The 24,554-nt window shown below is 33.9% G+C and overlaps 1 protein-coding gene across 1 annotated transcript; it reads left to right on the top strand.

Moving 5' to 3' along the window:
• Positions 1 to 1,993: 1,993 nt before the first annotated feature.
• On the top strand, positions 1,994 to 7,206 carry LOC131046912 (uncharacterized). Its single transcript, XM_057980749.2, has 3 exons — positions 1,994 to 2,377; positions 2,458 to 2,667; positions 6,492 to 7,206. Exons 1-3 carry the CDS (start codon positions 2,226 to 2,228, stop codon positions 6,733 to 6,735), a joined length of 606 nt encoding a protein of 201 aa, XP_057836732.2. The 5' UTR covers positions 1,994 to 2,225; the 3' UTR covers positions 6,736 to 7,206.
• The last annotated feature ends 17,348 nt before the right edge of the window (positions 7,207 to 24,554 follow it).

The following is a 24,554-nucleotide window of genomic DNA, read 5'->3' as shown; positions in this document are numbered from 1 at the left end:
GTTAGGTGGGATTAGGATTTGTAGGAGGATTTGACTAGGAGAGAGAATGAGTGGAGGGAATTAAAAATTGAAAGAATAAGGTTAACTAAGTTTAGGGAGTTTCTAAAAGACTTTATTAGGTTAATGATAAATTAAGAAGATGGTTTGCAAGAAGCATGTGGGTTAACTAATTAATTGAAATTAATTAGCTAAGAGGGAGATTTGTGAGAATTCAATTTTTAGAAGAATAAAGAAAGGAATTGATTTATTAAATAAATCAGTCACATACTATAGTGACAATATCAATTATATTTAATTAATATTGAGAAGAATTTGAATTAACATAATTAATTAATTAATTATGTGAGGAATTAAAAATAATTAAAAATAATTATTTTTAAGTGTCTACAAAACTAAATATATAATTTTAATTATTTTTAAATTACATTTAACTTGTAACACATAAAACATATAATAATATTATAATTGATAAACTTTTTGACTTTGTTTTAATTATGTAAGAGGCATGTTTACTCTCTAGGTAGCCTACACTAGTTTTAAATGTCCAGCCCCTCGAATAATATCTCACAAATTCATGTTGAATGAGGCAAATTTTGAACTTCAAGCTTTTAAAAAAAAGAGTTCATTTATTATCAATTGAACTGATTATTTTTTATTATGTATGTCATGCTATTGTGAAGTGTACCTATACCTGTACCTGCAAACACAAAACACTCAATAGATCATTACAAGCATGGTTAATGAATTTGAATCAAAGGAAGACAAAACCATAACTAAGTGATCTATCGCCTCCTAGTAAATGCGAGTATGAATTTTGCTCTCACATCGGGTTATGCATATTCCAGTGACTTGACTACACTTAGATGGAGGATTTGAATGATGAAGATGCATGATCTAGCAATGATAGCATGATTAAGCTACATGATTTCATGATTATTCTAGAAAATAGGCTAGAATGAAGATGCAATTAAGCTAAAATTGACCATGATAACAATGTTAAGAATGATAAACTAGAGGCTAGATGCCTATAGTAACAATGCTTGGATGCAAATGAGATGAATCAATCGGGATGCAAAATGATATGAAATTGGGACCCTTTGTGCTCCAAAATGAGGTCTATTTATAGGATTTCCCAAGGCTAGGGGTGAGGTGGCAGGAATCAACAATCAAGATTAAGTCTGAAGATATCAATGGTGAAATTGGAGGAGGTTGGCAAAGGAGTTGGATTAAAGGGAACATCTGCCATCTCTATGGTGACAAATGTCAAGAGGCTTCTAGAAGAGGTAGGATGAAAAGGAACAGGGGGGTAGGTAGAATGGGTTAGGTTTAGGAAAAAATTGAATTTAGAAATTCAATTAATAAGATAAGGCTAATTAATTTCAACAACTCATGAATTTGATTTGTTTTAATTAATTAGAGATTAGAAGAAATGATTTTGATGGAGAAGAATTAATTAATTTAGATTAATTAATCAAAGGAGATTATTGAGATGAACCTATTAAATAAATCCTTAGATTTATTAATAAGTAGATGAATGTGTAGGATTTAATCAATTAATTATCTTCAGACCATTTTTTAGGTGTATACAATGTAAAGTAACAAAAGTTGAGCCATCATTTTGCCCGTGAGCAAAGTAAGAGAAAACGACAGGCAAAAATAATACAACTAAATTAAAGAGTGGACAATGCAATGAACATGGAGAAATTAAAATTTATATTCATTATATAAAATAAAATAATACATGTATTCATAAGTATCAATTCTAATTGTATTTGCTAATACCTAAATTTATAGGAAAGATATTTTTTTTATAATATAAAATCGAAATTATAAAATATATTTTACTATTTTGCTTAAACAACTTGAACAACTACATCTTCCCATGAATCTTTCCCACGAAAAGGATTCATTTTACAGTATTTTTTGCTTAAATATATATCTTACGCAAGCAATTTTTATTTGCACAGGAAAAACTCTCCACCACAATCATGCACGCATGTATGAAACCCTCTAGAGTATACGTCCCAAAATATCCCAAATATTCTAGATTTTGGGAATGTGCACCACTATGATTTTGCCAAGTGGCGTTATCTATCCCAGAGTCTACCCAATCAACAATAGATCTACCCATTCAGAAGATTGATAAAATTCTCAACGCCATTTCCTGCAAACCAATTTACAGGCAAAATCTCAGTTATTTTAGATTTCATGAGAAGTGAAGCATTATGGCATTGACGCACACTTTGATGAACTCCCCTCCTGGACTGGCAAGTTCTCATGTAAAATTGAATTGTTATGGCAGAAACCCAAGACACGGTAAAAGACTTTTGCGTTGCCATTGTTCAGCCCCTAAGGAAGATTACATTGCCAGTTCAAGGTATTTTAAATGACATGGTGGGTTTTTTATTAATGAATCTAGTGAGGATTTTTTCAAATTTATTTTGTTTTAATTGACAGTGAGAGTAAGGAGGATGTTAAAAGATGGGATGGTGAGGGTTTAGCCAAGATAGCAGTGGCAGCCTTTGCAGCAGGGGTTTTGATAGTGGGAACACCAGGGGATGCCATGGCTGCCAAGAGTGGAGGACGTGTTGGAGGCCAAGCCTTTCGTTCAAGGCCTCCTCCCAGTTCTGCCCCAAGATCGTCAGGTCCCAGAATAAATAACTCTAGGTGTGTTCAGCCTTGCTCTAAAGATACTAAAACAGAATATCTCAAATTTACCATTGACATGAATGTTCTTTGACTGATCTTGAACATTTTGTTTGAGTGCTTGTGAATTAACGGTGTCTGTCTCTAATTTTTACTGACCCTATTGAATTATGTAGCCTTTGACGTGAATGCTGTCTGATTAATCTTGAACATTTGAGTGGTTTCATGTGAATGTTTTATTCAGCCGACTAAGCTACGTAATTATTTGAAAACGGTGTTTTTTCTTCGAATGCGGCATAGAGCTTCTTAAGTGAAGTGTATCTAGCTGTGCCAAATAGAGCTTTTAATTCTTTCCTCTGGTCAGTTGAATAATCTACAGAAATTTTGTCTCTTAAAACCATCAATTAGACCATTAGGTTTGGTCCCTTTTTGAAAATTTAAATGATACAAACACTCATGGCAAGAGAACAATGGAAGGTTGCACATGCTCCCAACTTGAGTCTCTTATGATGGTATTTTCCACTGCAGATGGGAGCGAAAACTTTATTGAGCTGCATCATATTATTCATGTGAAGAACACTAATAGCATCTTGAATCTATTGATTACCGCTCCCTAGACAGGTGATTTCTTCTATGAATTGGTACAATCTTTGAATCAGTAGTACCATCTTGCCAAGGGCTGGTGCACACCCTCCAAAAAGTGCTTTGAAACATGGATATTAAAAGTATCATAAAATATAAGCTTCTATTAGAGATCTTAGCTGTCTTTTCTCCATTAATTTCTTTACAGAATTTGTGTGCATCTTGTCTCCGATGATTAGGCCAGTATCTGTGAGACCATGTTTTAAAGTCAAATCATGTAATACTCATTGCAATAGAAGAGGGAAGGAAGAGCGGAGACTGAAATAATACGCAATAGAGAGTGCACTTCTTACTGCAATTTTTCCATCTCAATTTTGAATCGCCTGTTCACAAAAGACATTAGTAAAATATTACTTGAAATGATTGGTATATCTTATTGTACCTATTATAAATAATTTAACTTGGTAGCTTTCTTCATTGTTGGACCTGTCTCTCCAATGGAATTGCCCTCCTTTGTCTGTTTCTCTATAGTATAGCCTTTTAATGCAATACTAAAGAGTCCAGCTGACAGCCATCTTTTGGAAAAATAATAAAGAAGATCGCCATCAGGGTTTCTTTTTGGAACAGAGACCATTCTATTTCAATCAAACAAATGGCCAACATGTTCTGACAGGTCTGGACATGAATTCCACATCTGGGAGCAGCATGGTTGGAATGTCCCATTGTAAATCAGGGGGAAAGTTCTGCTGTAGCTATTCAGAACTGTTTCTTAAAATCTAGTTGAATGTTAAAGGAGTGCTTTCAACGTCCCAGCCTAGCTAGGATGGTGGGTATGGCATATGAGATCCACCCATCTGCAGGCAGGGGAGTTCCTATCTTGCTGGTATATTATTTTAATTTTGTGCCTTAATGACAAAGCTCAAAAAAAGGGTCAGGGCTTGCCTTGTGTCGTATATCCTAGAGAGGATAGAACTAAAATTGGCATTTTATTTCCAATGGAGGGAGAAATATGTTGGAGACATTTCTAGATGAAATTTTTTCTCATATCTATAGTGGAGTTTTACAAGAGTCGAACTGCAATTCCGAGAGCATAGAAAACAGGGAGGGCTAGTGTCCACTATAAGCCAGAAATATGGGTAAACATTTAGAAGGCCAAATATTCAACTTGGAAACAATGCAGGAGACAGTTGGAATTCTTGAAGAAATAGTTAGATTGTAATAGGATCACTGATGTGGCACCTTGACAAGGACTCAAAACATGGATTTGTTTCTATGCCATTATCTGTATGTTGTTTTTGAGGAAAATTTACATAGACGACAATCAGTGATAACCATGATCTTGCAACTAATTATTATAGATCGTCATCAACCAACCAATTCGACAAGGCTGGTTTTTTAGAACATAGCCTCGCTAGCATGTTAACACGGCATATGAGATCCATTTGTGGGAAGATAGGAATTACCCCCTTCCCCCTCTCCTCAACGGCGGGGCATGGGTATTAGGGCGGAATAGGTCTGTCTGTTTGTGTACATGTACTTATGCATGTGTTAGGAAGTTCAAGATTTACAGCTTTGTCTTTCAGCCGTGTGATCAAATTAGAGGGTGTGATTCGAATTATGGATTCGGATGACAATACCTGAGTGAGAACCTGCGGTATTGTAAATTCTGTTTACAAGAACCAGAAAGCATAGAATTGAAGCAAGCCAAAAAGTAATCTATTCCATTCGAAAATCCAACATATAGAAGTTCATGAGATTCCAAGGGTCACAAAAACCTCTTGAGAATCGAAGTCCAACAGTCACATTTGTTCATTACATAATAAAATCTAAAAACTACGAAATTTTCAAAAAACTATATGAAATTTTATCCTGACTTCAACTAGACATAACTTTCTGCTCGGGACTCGAAATTATGAGCTGTTTAACTTGTTGGAAAGGTCTCCAAGACCTTCAAAAATGCAAATTACTAACGTATAGACAAACTAAAAAAAATATAATTCAAATTTTCTTCTGATCATGGTGAGCCTAGCTTTGCCAGTCTTCCTAGACAAGGAGTACATATGGACCGGTTCTAAGTGATATCCTGTTACAAGAGCAATAGAATGAACTACATAATCATGGAAGAAGCAGTATATTGGTGAACAGAAGCACATCATCAGGACTGAGAGCGGCATTTTAAATAAACTTGACCCTAAAGAGATGAACCATGAAAATCGTGAACTGCAATTGCAATGAACAAATGATTCCAGCATGCCACAAACATTATGTTTAGCAGGGGAGTTCAATTGAGATTGATTATTGTGAATGGTTTTCATTGATGAATGGAAATGTAACTATGCCATGTGCATCTCTGTCTTATCTTAGAAGTACGTCAACATATAATTTAATAATGTAATGAGATTTGAGTACCGTATGTAGTACTTATGGTAGGGACATCATATTACGTATATCTAAGTTTGAATTAATGAAGTCAAACTAGTTGTCTGCCAAAGTGCTTGTATTTTTATGTCCTTGTGCAATGTGTATGATATCTAATATCATGATATAATTTCTTTATACTCGTCTGACTAACCTGTTGCATGGAATAATTTGTTCACAAATCATAGTGTGCTTCTTACCTGACATATCTCCACAACTATCATAAGAATTTTCCATTTTGATATTTTCTGTATTCCTTATTTATTTGTACCTTGCAATTTTGGTGCATATCTTGGGGATGTGGGGTGATTCTATGATGAGAAGTTTATGCACATGATAAATTTTGTGATATCTATTTCACAGTAGTTTTGTTGCAAATAAATATCCTCTAGCCATTTCACAGATCAAAATCAAGTGCTTTGCTTTGGGGTGCTGCTTGAACCGGAGGGCTATATAAACGATACGAATTTAAAGAAAAACCCGTTAATACATGTGGATATTGTCAAATCTAATAACTTTATGTAAATTTCATGTGAAAACTAGACAAATATACTTCTTGGAAAATTTGGTAATTAGTAAAAAAATTTCTTTATCTTTGTGAAAATATTAACTGGAAAATATCTGATAAAAAAGACTTTTATTATGTATGCATGCTGCAAAAATGGTCAATTATTGGAAATTTCATTCACTCTTGAAATATGTTTGCAGACCTGTTTGATTTTGTAAGTGTCGTCATTTTTCTTCTTGTTGCATTAGACCTGAAGCTCTGCATATGTAAGAGAACCAATGTTCATTTTAATCATGAAATGTTGTCTTGCATCTTCTAACATTGCTTGTTCATACAGGACAAATGTATTCATCAATCCCTCTGTAGCTCCCCCTCTCTTTGGAGGTTATGGATATGGTACACCCTTCTTTGGTGGTTGGGGATGGTCTCCATTCTCATTTTTTGCTCCTGGACCTAGTGTTGCCATTGGTGTTGGCGGAGGCTTTGAATTTTTTGGACTTCTACTTGTGCTCTTATTTGTTGGAAATGTAATCAGAAACTTATTCAGTACAGATGATTATGATGATGATTACTTTGATTGATGAAGAAAAGCTGTGGCAGAGTTATCAGGGTTGTGTCACTTGAGATGACTGTTATTGACAAGAAAGTTATTTTGAAACAGGGTATCAGAGTATGAAAGAGAATATCTGATTTAAATATAATCACCAAGAGATGTAAGTTTGGATAGGGGGACCTCTTCCCTAAACTTGAATTTGGTGGTGTGTGTGCCTTGGAACCATTAATTAGTTTTCACTAAATTAAAACATTTTTGTACAAGCCAGGAGGGAGTTAGTGTTCAGAATTTTTACAGCAGAATGCCTAACAGTATTCCTGTGTTCCATATATTTTATAGATGACTAAAAGGATGCAGTTGTGCCGTGGCAATTGACGTAAAAATGTACATGAACTTTACATGGCATGTATTATAATTACTGAAAATTATTGATTGCAAATAGTCTTGCAGTCAGAAGACATGTTAAAAGAAAATGGTAAGAGTAATTGTGAAATGGCAAAACTCCATAGTTATTAGATGAAACCTGGCTGTTTGAGGGCAGAAGTTAGAAAACAGGAAAGCTGAAACGGATTAAAAAATTCCTCCCTATTTGGTAATTTAAATATTTGGAATAATTTATGTCCTTGCAAACATTTTTAGTAATTGGTAACCTGTGTGAAATTTCTATGCAAGATGTTTCGACTTGCAATCATCAAGGTAATGTTCAACATTGGCCCGAGGAAAATCCTCCTTTTAATTTATCTTGCAATCCCTAATTTTTTTGTTTGCAAATGCGTAAGACATTATACTTTGATAGCATTTTTTTTACTAGAGAGTATACTTGAATTTTTTTAAGGTTTTCTACCATAATTGTGGTGTTGAGAATAAACCAAACTGGATATGGCCAGAGGGTTTTGTTTCACCTCACAATCTAAGCATCACATAATTATTAGCAAACAGAGCTCATTAATTATAGAAAGCATTTATGTTAATATTTTTGTTTAGTAATCAGAGTGATCCAAGAGGATTTGGCACCTCAATTGAACATATTGCAGTATGATGATAATACTTTGTGCCATATGTGGAATTCAACACAACCTTCACATCATTGTCAAGCATATGATCATATGGTGAAGCTATAACTTCTCTAATTCTACGTTGCAAAGATTTCAGAGTTAACCATATTATCCACCATTATCCAGTAAGGTGATCATATGGTGAAGCTATAACTTCTCTAATTCTACGTTGCAAAGCTTTCATAGAGTTAACCATATTATCCACCATTATCCGGTAAGGTTTCCAAAAATTGCAAAATGGAGGATATGAATTGATAGAAGGTAAACAATTATATTTCTTTTAATTGGCATGACATGTTTTCACCTTCCACTCCTATATAAATTGTGACATGGATTTTTTTAAAAAGATGTATGTATTGATGAGGAGAGATCTACAAGTAAGCATTCATTGAACCTCTCAAAAGATTGTACAAGAATTTGCATGATATTTCACTTTGTGATTATATTTCTGATATGGTGTTTCATTGCTACCATGTTCTTGTTGTGTAGTCACTATGATTTGGTATTCATACTCAAATCATTATTTCATATGCTTTTATACACAACACTTCCAAATCCACTTGAGTGTATCATTCTTTAAGGACACGTGTCCTAATTAGTGGAATCAGAACTTTCATTGCTTTACAATTGTATCAAAGTGGTAAAAGATTTCATCACTTTACAATGGTATCACACATACATTTTGTAATGAATTATTTAGTGGAATCGAAACTTTCATTGCTTTACAATTGTATCAAAGTGGTAAAAAGATTTCATCACTTTACAATGATATCACACATACATTTTGTAATGAATTATATTGGTGTTGGAGCTTCATCTGAAATCCTTTCTGTGATCTATATCTGCTTGCTCACATTATGACTAACCACAACAACTTGGGCTCAAAACTTGTTACCATTCAACTTGTCTTCCTTTACTATATTTGTAAGTGGTAGATAAATTGATGCCAAAGATGCCAATTTCAAATACGTTTTGACAAATGACAAATAATAATTTGCAATGTCATAGTTGACTTGGAGCAATACCATGTACTACAAATATTTGGGATCATTGATCACTTCACTCAACTTTTAGTGCATGTGTGATGCTCTTGAGACATGCCAACCTTATGGAGGATAAACATTGTATAAGGTATAAATAGATTTAGTCATTCTTCTTTTCGTAGGCATTCTTCTTTTCGTAGGCAAATTAGAGTTTCATATTCTAGGTGATTACATAAAGCTTGTTTTTCATATCATGAAGTTTGACTACTTTCTAATGAAGAATAGATTTATTTTCATTTCTAAGAGTTTTATTGTCTATAAAAGAAATGGTGCAATAACTATTGCACTATCCATGAAGATAATTTTATATTTGTAGATTTCTCGAATGGCTTTGTTAAATCATTGGTAAAACATTTATTTTCTTATTCGTTAATATCTAAATATTTATAACTTCACCTAAAGTCTAGTCTAATTTATTCAAGAGTGTACTAATTGTAAAGAAATGCAATGCTTTGCACGGATCAAAGGCTAATTAAATAAATGCAACAATAAAAACAATTAACCTTGATCAATTAAGAGTTAGGAAATGATAATTTAAAATGCTAATTTTTATATCAAATGTGACATAATTAGGGTACTTAACTCTTGGAACAATGATGAAGAATGATGCTAATACATTGTAAAGTTGATTTGTCAATATCTAGAAATCAATATTTTTTATGTTCTCGTTGTCCTGGAATTATTAAAAACTCATAATCTTGTGTATGCCACTCCTAAGGGGCCCAAATTGATCTTGTGCAATATCGAACTATCTAATTTGTAAACCTATAAATATAAAACTTGTTTTAGATCTTTGTTATCTAGTGGTGTGTAAGGATATGTAGCATCCTAAAACACCTTATTGAAGTTACTAGATTGCAAAGATCAAGTTATCCTTAGTCAACACTAGATATATTGCCTTTATGGCCCTAGAATGTCGTTTTTACTTTTATCTAATGAAGTTATCAGTTATATGCAATAACAAAAACTAATAGAACACACTAGATAACATGGCATAATTTAACATAATAGAATATGTATTCAATATGTTTTTAGTATATACATGTAGATAAGGGAGATTTGTTTACCAAAAGTACCGACCAAAATTATGAGAATTCTATTTAAAGTGCAACATTGTTGCCAAATAGAACACAATCATCAACAACTTATATTGACTATCAATGACTACCCATAAGTTGACAAATCAATAACAAAACATAACAAGTTAATTGTATAGATTACACCATCCTCCATTAAAAGACAAGTTAGATCCTATTCAAAAAGTAGAGAACAAAACTAATACAATATGTGTAATTAGGGAAAATTTCCATAATTTTGAAGGCAATGACAAGGAAGAAGTGTTGAATTTAAGATTGAGTTTTGATTAAAGATTGAGCTTTGATACCATGTTGAATTTTGCAACACAAGCTTGCAAGATCAAACAACAAACTAGAACACCTTCCACAAATGAGAGTAGCAAGAAAAATATGTCATATTCCTCAAAAGCAAAAATTACAGAATTACAAAATGAATTACAATTGTACAATGAGGTGCTTATAAAGAAAGCACAAAGATGCCATGAGCTAAACTTAGGAGAACTAAAATGCAAACATGAGGAGCTAAAAAAAGCTCAAATCTAGCTAAACTAGATGCACAACTAAAGCAACTAGAAGCAAGCACTCTTAAGTGAACTCAAGCAAAAAAACAAAAAGCATAACTAGTTGTTAAAAGGCAACTAATAGCTAAAATTCTCTAACAAGAAGGATCTAACTATTGATATTTTGCACGTTTAATCAGGATAATAGAATCATAACATAAATAAACCATAATAAAATAATGATGGAGATCTAGGGAAGGTTAAGCTTCTAGTGCAACTAGCTTTAAATTTAATGATAAGAAATTTTTTAGCTTCTGGATTTGACTGTATTTTAGTTTTTTTATCAATGTTTCGGATCACCATCATCAAGAATATAGAGAGCCAAGATATCCAAAATGTTGATTAAAAAAATAAGACACAATCAAATCCAAAAGCAACATCAAAAATTTCTTAGCATGAAATTTGTCATCGACTCTTCAAGTACAACTAGAAATGATAATTTGTTAAGTAAATTTTGATCACCATTACATCTAGAATGTCATTCACCAAGGAGAATGTACTCACTAATGGCCATACAACTAAAGAAAAGGTTCAAATTGTAGTAATAAGTTGCCAAAACATAGAAATAAGCTGTCAATTATGAACTTGACTCTAAAATCTCTTCAACAAGATAGGCAATGTCTATTGGATAATGGTCTATGACAATAGAGGAAATTTGGAAGTGTCGAGGGTATTTAGGTCAAATAGAGACATTCCCAACTCCACTATAATCTTGATGACCACAATCCAGTTGCTCTTGATAGAGCCTTTGAGGTACATAACCTTCTCAACGTATAAACTTTCCCACTGTCTCATTTTACTTGCCCAAATCTACAATATTGTGTCTCTATCAATCTTTTGAATCATTGATCAACATGATTCAATAATATGAAGCTTTAGGAACTTGTATTTTTATTCACCAAATCTAACTTGCCACTACATTATATATGTCAAAAGTAAAGAGACAAATGCATTGCTTATGTATGGTGTGTGTTTAGACAAATCACTCACTCATGAGACAACAAATGGAGTGGAGGAGTGTTTGAGGGACTACCTTCTTCCCAAGGAAGAAGGGTCCTATATGTGGCAACACACTTTGCGGTGGGAGTTATGATGCTTATTCAATTGCCCATTTCATGATAAAGAAGCATTTGATGCAATATGGGGGAGTCGAATCATGATGTAAAGGTGTAGTGTGAGTTTGTGAGCCTCTACAAATGCATAGTGGTGATGATCCTTGAGTGGGTATTTGTAGTGGTATCTCATCTATGTCAATATCTCACCTAGTTCTATCTAGCAAGTAGTTAAAATTAAGAGTCTCTCCCTTAAAGGTTGCTTCATTTTCTACAAACTTGATGGTGAGTAAGTAATCATGTGATCCTATTGGGCTCATTGTATTCATTGAGTTTCTTGCTACAATGATTTTTTGTGGAAGGAAATCTTCTCTCAACTCTCTTGGAGTGACTCTAGTGCAATCCTCTTTCATACTTAGACATGATTATAAAATGCTAAATGTGATTGGGAGAAATAGGGGCATGAATAAGGGACACATTTATAATTATTTATCTAAATCCTCTATTTGAAATTTGTTGTGTGTGTTTGGTTGTTGCGTTCACTTTAGTTTATTTCTTTGTTATTTGAGATTAATTTTGGAGCTCATAACTCAAGTGTGTAAGGACATAGGAGTTGTGCATTGTTTTACTATTTTGTTTCTAATGAGACAAATGTTGATCAAATCAATGATTGCAACTAATATTAGAATACCACAATAAACAACAAAATAAATTTAATAAAGCATGTGTTTTGTGTCTTCTCAATGTATTAACTGATTGACTACTCGCTAATAGCATAAAAAAAACTATATTGAATGTAGGTTATGTTTTTGTTACTTTTTTCTATTGTAAACAATTGAATGCTACTAAAATAACTTGAGTTAAGTGCAAGGTTATCAATTATTCTTTTTATTTTTACTTTGTTCATAATGCAACCTTACTAAATAAATATCAAAGGTAGCTAGTTGATTCTTATATTGAATCAACAAATGAATGTTTACTTCTATTTCATGATCATTTAATATTTCAACAGATTTGACAATTATTTGTTTAAAATCGGTTGCTTGGTTATTGTTGTTTTTTCTTGACCTTGAAAGAGATACTCTTTTGAAGGCACATAATTATTTGCAAAGAATCTAAACTAATCTAATGAAAATAATCTAATCTAATTTGATTGCTAAATTTGAAAAACTACAACAAAATGTTGTAGATCTAGAGCAAGGTGTGAAGCTAATTAACTTTGATTCTACTCATTTTACTTTAGAAAAAGTAGACTACTCTAGAAAAATGTGTATGAATAATATTGAATGTTGAGGAATCATTTTGTGGCATATATGTGGTTAGAGGTCCAACTTGATACCTTCTCTTCCTTCTCCCAATTATGGAAATCCTTCTTGATGAAAAGGGAGTGGAGACTCAAAAACATGGATTATGTATTGTTTAGCTACTGATTATGAAGATTTGGAACTAAAAAACAATTGGTTTGTAGATCCTCGGGGGTATAAAGAGGTATGTATTGTAGAAGACCTATGAAGGGATTGGACCTTTGGGGAAAATATCTAGAATAAGTACTCAACATACTAATTTAGTTACGTGGGAGAGAAAAAATTAAGATTTTCAAAAAGAGAAGCAAAACAAATGCAAAGTATTTTGGAAATATATTAATAAGGTTAAATCCATGATTTGATGTTTAAACTAGAGATTTTATAGGCTTGTTTGCAATTGGGAGTAGACTAAACTTAAGTTGAAAACCAAAAATTATTGCAATATGGCTAAATTTGGTAGTTTTCACTCTCCAACAAAAAATGTAAATCAATTGTCTTGTTAGTAACTAAATTGTATGAGCAATTCCAAGCAACAAGGGGTATTATACCACTTAAATACCAAAACAAAATTTATTTGCTAGGCAACAAAACATGCAAGTAGGGTATATAGGGGTTGACTAGGATTTTCCATCAAGACTAGATGAATTTTGTTAGTGTGAATAGGGTACATTATCCAACTAGTTATTTCCTAGTTGACAAGTCTTGAAATTATCCTCATTTCCTTATTTTTATTTTTTCATTTCCCATGACATTTCTAATTTTTTTGAAATAGTGTCCGGACTTTTCTAACTTTCCTAAGTATTAAAGCGTGTTAAAGATGACCTATATTATATTGATAAATGATTGTGTAGTTGGAATCAATGAAAACTGAGGGGGGTGGGGTGTGAATCAATGTTTTGCTATTTATATCTTTCTTTAACTGATTCTTAAACCACCAGATGCAAAAGAAAAAAAGTAAAGTGCAGAAAATCAACACACACAAGAACAAAACCATAACACCAGAATTTTTACGTGGAAACCCGGAAAGGGAAAAACCATGGTGGGATTGAGACCCACAATATTATAATATTGTGTTTAGGTGTATAATAATATTACAAGGGGAATGTACATGCATTCAGGCACATTGCCTAGAGCTCACTACTCAATTACAAAAGAAGGGGCTACAACCCCCAGAGGACTCATTGTCCTACAAATGATTAAAAATGATAACTGGTTGTCTAAACTGATGAATAGTATCTAAAAATGCCAAAATGCAGTTCTGGTTAAGCACAAGTAGTCTTCTTCCACTGTTCTGGCACACTGCTATGTTACGCTCTGCTTTGTCATACATCAAAGCATAAATATAAAGATAGCGCACGTGAAACTATGCACAGATGCTCATACAATCTTCACACACCACTATCAAATACCAAAATTCTCATATAGAACGGTCTTATATATCCGCAACACTCAATTAGGTCTCCGATATGTTGGCTTCAAATATTTACAAAACATGAAACGTGTAATAAGAAGTCGGCTCAATCCTATTACAAATGCACATGTAGACTAAAACAAATTGATTATACACTTCAAATAAGTCGACACAACAACTTAGAACACAACACCAAACAACAAAATCATCTTGAAGATTCTGCATAACACACTACAAACAATAACCTTGTTCTCCCTGAAATAACGGATATATGATCATCAAACTTGCACAAGAATCAATATCAAAGTCTAGGATTGCAGAATAAGCAATTCCAGCCAACAAATAGACTACCTCTTCCACCGCAAACAAAAATGTGCATCCAAAATTGAGTTCTACTCAATATACTCATACTTTGTTGAACATTGAGTTCCACCTTCCAGACTTAAGCAAAACTTCCGGTAGAATGAATTTGCATATACCGGATGATGCATCTGATCTAAGTTGCCATCAATGATAACCCCTAAACAATCCTTAAGCATGAGTCTCTTTTGGAATAGTGTCTCTTGCCAACAATCTCCCCCTTTGGCATTAGTGGCAACACTTAGTGAAAAATGACTAAGAGACAACAATCTCCCCCTTTGGCATTAGTGGCAACACTTAGTGAAAAATGACTAAGTGTCAAACCAAAAATGTCATACATTGCAAAATTTTAAAACTACAAAAAATGCAACAGGCACAGGCTCCCCCTGAGAATATACAACATTTTTCACTCTCTCTCCCCCCTTTTGACATCAATGGAAAAGACTGGTATCTGCTCAAAATTCTATGTACAAGGTTATACACAACTTACAAAAATTTGAAGATATCTGCAAAAATAGTCTTCAAGGATTGCAAGTGATCATCCCAACCTTTCTTCAGGTTCTCCAAAATGATTATCAAGATTATCTATTACAGCAACAGGTTCAGTTGTCTATTCATCCAGTTTTGTAAATTTTGGTTCATCCCCTAAGGATGGCATCCCAAGGACTTCAAAAACAAACTTTTGAACACTTTCCTGAGATCTCTCAGGAACTACATCATACTCATACTTCTTTATTATTTCCCTCAAAATTTCTCATGTGTCCTTATGAACCTCCTCATTTTCTCCAATCATTATTTTGTTTACTCTAGTTTAATTCTAAATCTTTCTTTATTTTCTCTAAGAATTCTATCAACTTTTGTCTTAGCAATCACCAGATAGAGTTGCACTAACTCATATTCCCTAATTCTCTCCTCTTATATGCTTGCAGTTTCTTTTCTCATATCCAAGGTATCATACAGACTCTTAGGAACTTCAGACGCAATCTCAATAAGTGTCATGTTATACTTATTCAAATATACAATAGTAGCTTCTTCTGGAGACCTCTTCCCTTTTTCATCCAATCGATCATAAAATTGGGAAAGCAATTTAAGATTACCTTAGTCTGTTATTGCTTCCTTGAATTTCTTAAGAGTTATACCAGATGGATCAGTTTTAACTCTTGGCTTCTTGCTAGTCTAACCTTCACTGGAAGGTTGTCTCTTCACAACCCTAGCAACAGTAGCATTCCTCTTTACTTCTCTCATTGCCTCATCTGATTCAGTCTCTTCTCCTACAGTGGCTGCTACATAAACTCTTTTTGGTTTCCCTTTCTTCCTCTTCTTAGCTTGACTAGATATTTTGGATTGAGGCTTAGGTGGAGGGACATAATTTTGAGCACCGCAGAAAAGTGTTGGCTTTCTTGTTTGCCTTGGCTTTGGGGAAGGAGTTTCCGATTTGGTCTTCTTAGGTTTCACCATATCCTCTTCATTCAGGATGTCCCTCTCTCAGGCTCTCCAAATTGCCTCCTTTGCAATTCCCATGTCTTCTGCAAGTTGCTCCACTTCCTTCCTCACTCTCTCTACATTCCGGGTTTGGTGAACTATGAGTGTAGGCTTAAGATTTTCTCCTTGTATGTTCCAAACCTTTCCTTTGTTTTGTCTACTGGCTTGCTCAAAAGGTGTTGAGAATATGCATTAAGAATATCACCACTAACCTCATACCCCATGGGCATGATCCAAACTGTCCTAGGTTCAACAACCTCCATCAAGCATTAATCGATATCTACCATGAAGCATATGGAGTCTTCATACTTTTACAGAATTTCCTTAGGGATCCTTTCCCTACTCTATATCATGCCTTGGAAAGTTTTAAAGTATCCCCATAGAATAGCTCTCTGAGCCTATGCATCACCTAATCCATCTAAAGTTTCCTTTATCTGTACAACCACCAACCTATCATAGGGCCATTGAACTTTACCTACACTAGGGACCTCATTCAGTAAATAGAAGTATAAACAGATAATCAGAGTACCGAATTTGAATACATATTTTTTGTCTTGCTTTATCTTCTTCAGATTGTTCAAGAGCTCATTCTGGAGCACTTCACACAGATCTCATAGCTTATGATATGCAACGTAAATGGTCATATCGGATACTGAGTTATCTATGTTGGATTGATAAACTTTGTAACTTGTTACCATGGATGTAAATCTAACATCGTATTCAACAATGTCACTGATTGTCATTGATCTCCCATCATGTTTGGAATTGGTTGCCTTCGTCATGGTCGTGTTCTTTACATTCTTTAGGCCAGGAACTTCATCGATTGAATTCAAGCATGTTACACCTTTGATTGTTTGCTTCGTGATCTTGTGCGGCTTTTCAAGCCATATGAACTCGCCATGAACTCTACTCAGAATGTATCTAATCCATTTGGGTTCATCAAAGGCCATAAAATTCACGAATTGAATGAAACCCTTGTGCTGGAGTGATTTGAATTCGGGTTTAAGGTTTCTCATGCCATTTACCATGTGCTCTGTGTAAAGTTTCAACATTTCAGTGTTCCCAAGTTCTTCAAAATTGCAATGGATATAAGACCTAATGTCTTCAATATGCAAAACACTGTACGAAATAGATGAAAACGCTCTTCTAGATCATCTTCCATCAATTTATATGGATGTTTCTTAAATTTAGGCCTTACCCTATCAGCTATGTCAACAACCAATAGAGTTGCCACACCAAATGATGCCATTGTCAAATTTTTTATTATGAACAGATAAAGTTATCAAACTCTGAAAATAGCTTTTAATCTTCAACCGGGTACAAGAAATCTTCATCGAATCTCTTCAAAGCTCAAAGTTCACTTCACAATATCCTTCGCTAAGCTCTCCTTCTCTTTCGCTTCAATCGGTATGTGAGAAATGAAAGTTAAATCGTCTTTTTATCTATCGCATACCTAAATTTTAGGTATAATAAATGTTCAACCTTGACTCTTCCAGATGCTTTGTATTTCATGAAGATTATTCAGGAGTCTAAAATTGACATGAAGTCTTCTGGAGATCCTTTAGGATCGACTATACAAGCATTCACAACCATCTGCAACTTGCCGCAATCAGTTACAAATCTCAGACAGGGGGTTTTTAGGATCTGCATGAAAAGCTTACCCCTATGACCAAGTGCCTTAGTTACTAGATCAAGTTCCAGCATCGAAATCAGGTGTGGACTCATTCACTACATCTGAATCACCCTTTTTGACACATTTATTCTTTTATTTCTCTCTGATCTCTTCAACCTTCGCTTTGCCCTTATCATTTGACTTTTTCTTATCTGATGGAGCATTTTGGTTCATATTCTTGCTTATGTAGAATTTAGCAATGTGTCCAAATTTGTTGCAAGCATAGTGTTATCTTGTCATTCATCCCTCATAACAAGAGTCGCCTTGCAAAATTTTTAGTTGAGTCCTTGTCTTGTTTAAAATTCATTGGTTCAATCCCTAATCCGCTTGTAAATCATTTTTAGATCCTTAGCGTTAAGTTTCAATGGTATGTTGAACCTCATGAACCCCTTGAACTATTTTGAACAGAGTTCATAGTGTTCATTTAAGTTTCGTAGGTTCTAAGTGGTGTCTAAGAGATTTTCAGACTAACACTCACCCAAGTTTTTTGCAGCAGTTCTACTTCACGGTCGCGGGTGATGTTTCATATCCTCTTTCTCTGGGCTGTGAACCATTTGAACTTAGTTCAAACAGTTCAGGGATGTTCAACATGTTCAATGAAGTTCAAAGGTCCAACACACAACCAAAATGGAGAGGCAAAGCAATCAGTGGACAAATTTGGTCAACCAACAAAAGTTTGGAAGAAGAATATTGATTCACCATTTACTCAGGCAGAAATTGATTATTTTTCCTAGAGGATTGTGAAAGAGTTAGCACGAAGAATGTTTATAAATTTCAATGCAGCCTGTAAATACCAATTTTCTGAGATATCAAAATCAGTCTCTGTGCAGGGGGTATATCTATCACTTCAATAATTGGATCAAGATGGATTTTGGATATGTTTTATGAAACCTATTTTTATAAGTTCTCACCAAAGGAATTATGGAAATTCAATTTGGTCTGCAAGATACACTTAACAGAATACAAGTCTAGAACAAAGAACATTTTCTGATTTTTATGACAGAAAAACCATCATGTCTCAGGGGGAATATCATTTTATTACACCGTTGGATTTTTCCCATTTTTGGATATGTTGTGTAAAGATAAGTTTCAGATGTTTCCACCGGAGAGATTAACCTAATTATGTCTCCTTAAAAAGATATGGTTGACTGAGTGCGGGTCTTACCAAAGTGACCAACATCAGCCAAGTTTCTTGTTTTCAAATATTAACAAGGCACGACTTATATTTGTAATGATGGAGCCCATAATTAATTCATAAAGATTATGTTTTTTAAGTTATAATGTTTTTAGATTAAAACATTATGATTAAAGATTACATTGAAGCCAAGAAAGTGTTGAAAGAATGAAGACAGTTATTTATATCCAGCTGTCAACATATGATATGCCAGGATTCAGTTTTTGGAACTGAAGTGTCTCATCGAGAGGAAAATAAGGATAAATATGCAAAGAAAGAGATAGAGAGGGGGTTATAATAGTTAGAGATAGACTTAGATTTTAGAAAATTTTGTTTTGTCTGAAAGAAGTGATCAGTTTTTCCAGAATCTGAAATTGGAAAGAACTTATGCGTGTATCTTATGTCTTTGTTGCATGGAATATACAAATAAAGATCATATGCATTTTGAGGTGGAAAATATTTGAGTTTGAATCCATGAAGTAGTGTTTCTTTTCAAATACTAATCTAATCAAAATGTCTGTGAATATCTTTCTAATGGTGAATGTTGTTATTAATCTGGGGCTTCTTTCTATTTTGTTTAAAAGGGTATATGTTTGAAGAGGAACTTTATTGTTCTTGTTTATTTTATGAAGTGTTGAGTTGGAGTTATTAAACTTTGTTTCAATTATTTCTGATTCTCATGGTGAAACATCTTGAAGATTGTAAACTATTAGCCTCTCATCTAAGAATGAAGTAGGCAGCCTTACGTGCTTTCGGGTTAAAAGCATATCAGTTTATTTAGTTAGATTATTCCCTGAATAACTAATGGAGGGAGCTGTACCTGTCTAAAATTCAGAGGGAAGTGATGTATGTCACACTTACCCAACTGTTTAGTTGAAGTTTTGTCTTTCAAAGAGGGTAACGAAGTTGTGAATCAATCTAATTAAAAGAAAGACAAAATCTGTTCACTAACACATAGCAAACAATATTGTTTCTCTCATTAGGCCTAGAATTACCTTGATTACCCCTTGATTTGCATTGATTAGCAATATGTCCAAATCTTCCACAAGCATCGCATCTTATATTTATCCTATTTACCATACTTCTGCATTCAACTAACTTATGACCACATTTATTACAATTGAAACATTGTCCAGAGAATGTTGAACTATTCTTATTTGCCCTATTTCTGCATTGACTTGCCATATGACCAAATTTATTGCAAACAAAGCATTTACCATTGAATTTATAAGCATTAGGTTTTCTTACTAGATATCTCTTGTTCTTCTGAGGTTTAGCATTGCTTTGACCAGATCCAGAGCTTTCTCCTTTTTCAAATCCAAGTCCTCCTATATCACCTTTATTCTTCTGATTTTGTAGCTTCTCATCCAGCTTAGCTAAGCTAGCATTGAATTTTTCTTTTTACTCATTAGCAGTGGTAAGTTCATCTCTCAAAATTATGATCCGTCTTTCAAGCTTTTCCTCATTATTCCTAGATTATATCAACTCAAGTTTTAGTAGGTCATTTTCATGATTAAGTCTGCAGCATTTATCAGATCTATCCTTTAGTGACTGAGTCAATCTTTCCTCATTCTTCTTCCTATCTTCAATCTCCTTTGTCAGCTTCATCATAATCGATTGCATTTCATTCTTCAGGAATAAATTATATCTAGCAAGTTTTTCACATTCATTTATCTTGTCTTTTAAGGCCTAGTCATTAGTGCTTTGGTCTTCTTTCTCCTTGAGTTTGTCCATAAGTTCCTTTATCTTTTCTATGAATGTGTTCACTTTTTCCTTCAAAGACTCAATGAAGTCTTCAGTATCACTCAGATCTTTTCTCAAGCTATTTTCTTCTTTTCTTGTTGTATCTAGATCTTCAAGTGCCACAATAAGTTGTTTTTGTAAATTGGATTCCATTGCTTCACTATCCCAGATCTTCCTCAATTTTTTAGGCTTCCTCGAAGGAACTAGGTTCTGATACCAATTGTTGGAATCAATGAACATTGAGAGGGGGGTGAATCAGTGTTTTACAATTTATAACTTTCTTTAACTGGTTCTTAAACCACCAGATGTAGAAGAATAAAAGTAAAGTGTAGAAACTTAACACACACAAGCACAAAACCTTAACACCGGAATTTTTATGTGGAAACCCGAAAAGGGAAAAACCGTAGTGGGATTGAGACCCACAATGTAATTATAATACTATGATCAGAAGTATAATAATATTTCAAGGGGAATGCACATGCATTCAGGCACACTGCCTAGAGCTCACTGCTCAATTACAAAAGAGAGGACTACAACCCCTGGAGGACTCACTATCCTACAAATGATTACAAATGATAATTGATTGTCTGAACTGATGAATAGCATCTACAAATGCCAAAATGCAGCTCCGGTTAAGCACAAATATTTTTCTTCCACTATTGTGGCACACTACTCTGTTATGCTCTGCTCTGTCATACACCAGAGCATAAATCTAAAGATAGTGCACGTGAAACTATGTACAAATGCTCATACAATCTTCGCACACCACTATCAAATACCAAAATTCTCATATATATTGGTCTTATATATCTACAACACTCGATTAGTTCTCTAATATGTCGGCTACAAAACATTTACAAAATATGAAACATGTAATAAGAAGTTGGCTCAATCCTATTACAAATGCACATGCAAACCAAAACAAATTGATTATACGCTTCAAACAAGTTGGCACAAAAAATTCGAACATGACACCAATCAACAAAATCATCTTGAAGATTCTACATAACACGCTACACAACAATAACCTTGATCTTCCTGAAATATCGAATATCGGATCATCAAACTTGCACGAGAATCAATAATGAAGTCTAGGATTGTAGACTAAGCAATTCCAACCAACAAATCGACTATCTCTTCCGCCGCAAACAAAAATGTGCATCCAAAATTGAGTTCTACTCAATGTACTCATACTTTGTCGAACATTGTGTTCCACCTTCCAAACTTAAGCAAAACTTCCGGTAGAATGAATTTGCATATATCGGATGACACATCTGATCTGAGTTGCCATCATGACAACCCCTAAACAATCCTCAAGCACTAGTCTCTTTCGGAACAATGTATCTTGCCAACATGTGTGTATTTGTGAATGTATATAGAATTTGATGGATTTTAATGTTAATTATGATGATTAATGGCAAGGAGATGCTTTTAAAATAAACTAACTTGTAGAAGAGGACATTTTTCAACCCACAGTAGAAGGATGATAGGCTACAACACATTCAATCTTTCATAGCTGATGGAGGAAGTGGTCAAAGATTGTAGGAATGTTTTATTTACAAATTTTTCTACTTTTACTAATCTTGTCGCAAGGAATAAAAACAATAATGGGAATTGAGAATATATTTGTGGTAACGGTAGATCACGGTTCATAAATAGCTATGCCCTGATCCTACACATTTTTAGTTATAATCATCTTCTTCATGATGCAAAGTCCTAAGAGGGTTATGACACTCGTACTTGTGCATGATGAAGTTCCCATTTTTGTTTGCAAAGAATCTCTAACTTTGGGGGGATTTGACATGTTTATGCAAGTTGTTTTGATTCCAAGAGTAATCAGACTCTCGAGATCCTTTATATATGTTAGATATTGTCAACGTTGAGGGGGTTGGTAGATTTGGTTATCATCACTTTTGTTATCCTTTTTAAATACAATAAGAAATGGATTTAGTCAATGGAACTTTGAGTTAATATTTGATATAGATATTTTAGGATTGCAACTACTCACACAAGGGCCATTTGAGTAACTACAATACTCTTCATAGTTTAGATTATTATAAATACATGAAGTTCTATTTCTTGATTCAAGATTAATGAGATTAATTGTTATTCATAGTCATTTAGAAATAAGTTGTATGCAAATAGTTGCAACATAGTTGAAGCTATTTGGAGTATCTTGTAGCAACTTTTATACAATTAGGTTTCTTTTGATAATTATGTTCTCAATTAAGTTTTTTTTCAATAGGATTACTTTATTTTAAATCTTCTATACGCAATTGATATGATAGCTTAGAATCATTAACTACACATATAGTGCCAACACCATCCAAGAAAATACCATTCCCTAGTGTAGACACCTAAAATTGATCACATTTGGTCAATTTATCCCTATTTCATCTAATTCTTAATTCTTTTTGTTAATTAAATTTCTTATTATTTAATTAATATTATCTATTTTATTTTATTTTTTTCAAGTTCTAAACCAAGGTAAATAATCACCTTTAATTATTTACCTCCATCCTTAGTCTCTTTCCTCCAAATAATTAAATAAATAATTTTATTTATTTATCCCCTCACATGTTACATCCTCCATCACTTTTCATTATCTCCTAATCTCCACCTAAACCTCCCCCTAATCATTTGCACATTCTCTTTAATCCTAATTAATGAGGTTGACCCACTTCAAATCCTGACACAATCTCCTCCCATCACATCAAGCACATGGGTCTTTCTTCTTCAAGTACCCAAAAGGAATTTTTAATTCCTTTATTCCCATCTAATCTTCTATCTCCCTCTCAACTCATCTCATGGTGCCACCTAGCACTATCCAATTAGGTGAGAGGACCAAATCATCCTCCACCATCCATTCAATCTTACCCTCAATCTATATATCCAACCCTTAGCCATTTCTATCTTGATCTCACCCATTTTTCAATGGAGTGTCATTATTCTAGCAAAATTGTGCGTGAGCACACATCCAATTGAGCATCTTGAGAAAATAGTTGCAACGATAGGTTTGATATACTTCCTTCTTGTGGTATTTTGGGCTAATTTGACCTATATTGGCTTATCTTGAGTCTTTTCTTGTTTTATGTTTTAATTAGTTTTATAGCTAAATCGTTCACTTTAGAAGCATAAATTTCATGCACATAGATATAGAAAAATAGAATATGTACCATTTTTTTAGAAAACTTGGACACAATGGATCACTGAGAGGGGAGTGAATCAGTGATTTAAATACTTTTTCTTAAATAGGGATATACCGATACAATATAAAACAAACAAAGTGTTGACCAGTAGACCAAACAATGCAAACTAAGTGTGTGAAAGGATTTTCTATAACATCAATATAACTCATACACAAGAATGCATCATATAACACTAGATATACGAGGAAAACCCAATGTGGGAAAAACCTCAGTGAGAATAGCTGTTGGAGATCTTCTACTCCAATCTAGCCTCACAATGCAAATGATCTGATTACAATTTTAGGGCACCTACCCAAGGAGCACCAATCCCTGATTTATAAAGATCGACTCAAAGGCGTACCAACCCATGAACAATTTACAGGCTACAACCTAAAGGAGCTACAACCCCCGCACTAAGCACCTACTTAGTGAAGACAATATGAAGATTCAAATACAAAAATAAATTCATGTTGCAAATGAAGTTTTGCAACCCTTCAATACACTGCCCTACCGGTTTCAATCTTACCAGTCTGTGTAAACTCAACACTCACTGCAACACTACCTTTATGTTGGTCCTTACTCTGTTAAAACTTCTCTTCCTTTGTGTGTTGGATTCACTTCACACCTGCTCACACTTTGACAGGTTCTATCTCTGTTGGTATGTTCTCTGTCGGTTCACACACCTTGCTGGTTTCTCCTTCAACATACAGTCACTTGAGATTTTCTT

Source organism: Cryptomeria japonica, chromosome 9, assembly GCF_030272615.1.
Source record: "Cryptomeria japonica chromosome 9, Sugi_1.0, whole genome shotgun sequence".
Lineage (NCBI taxonomy): Eukaryota > Viridiplantae > Streptophyta > Pinopsida > Cupressales > Cupressaceae > Cryptomeria > Cryptomeria japonica.
The sequence above is the reverse complement of the archived record's forward strand: the minus strand, read 5'-3'. Positions and strand labels throughout refer to the sequence as shown.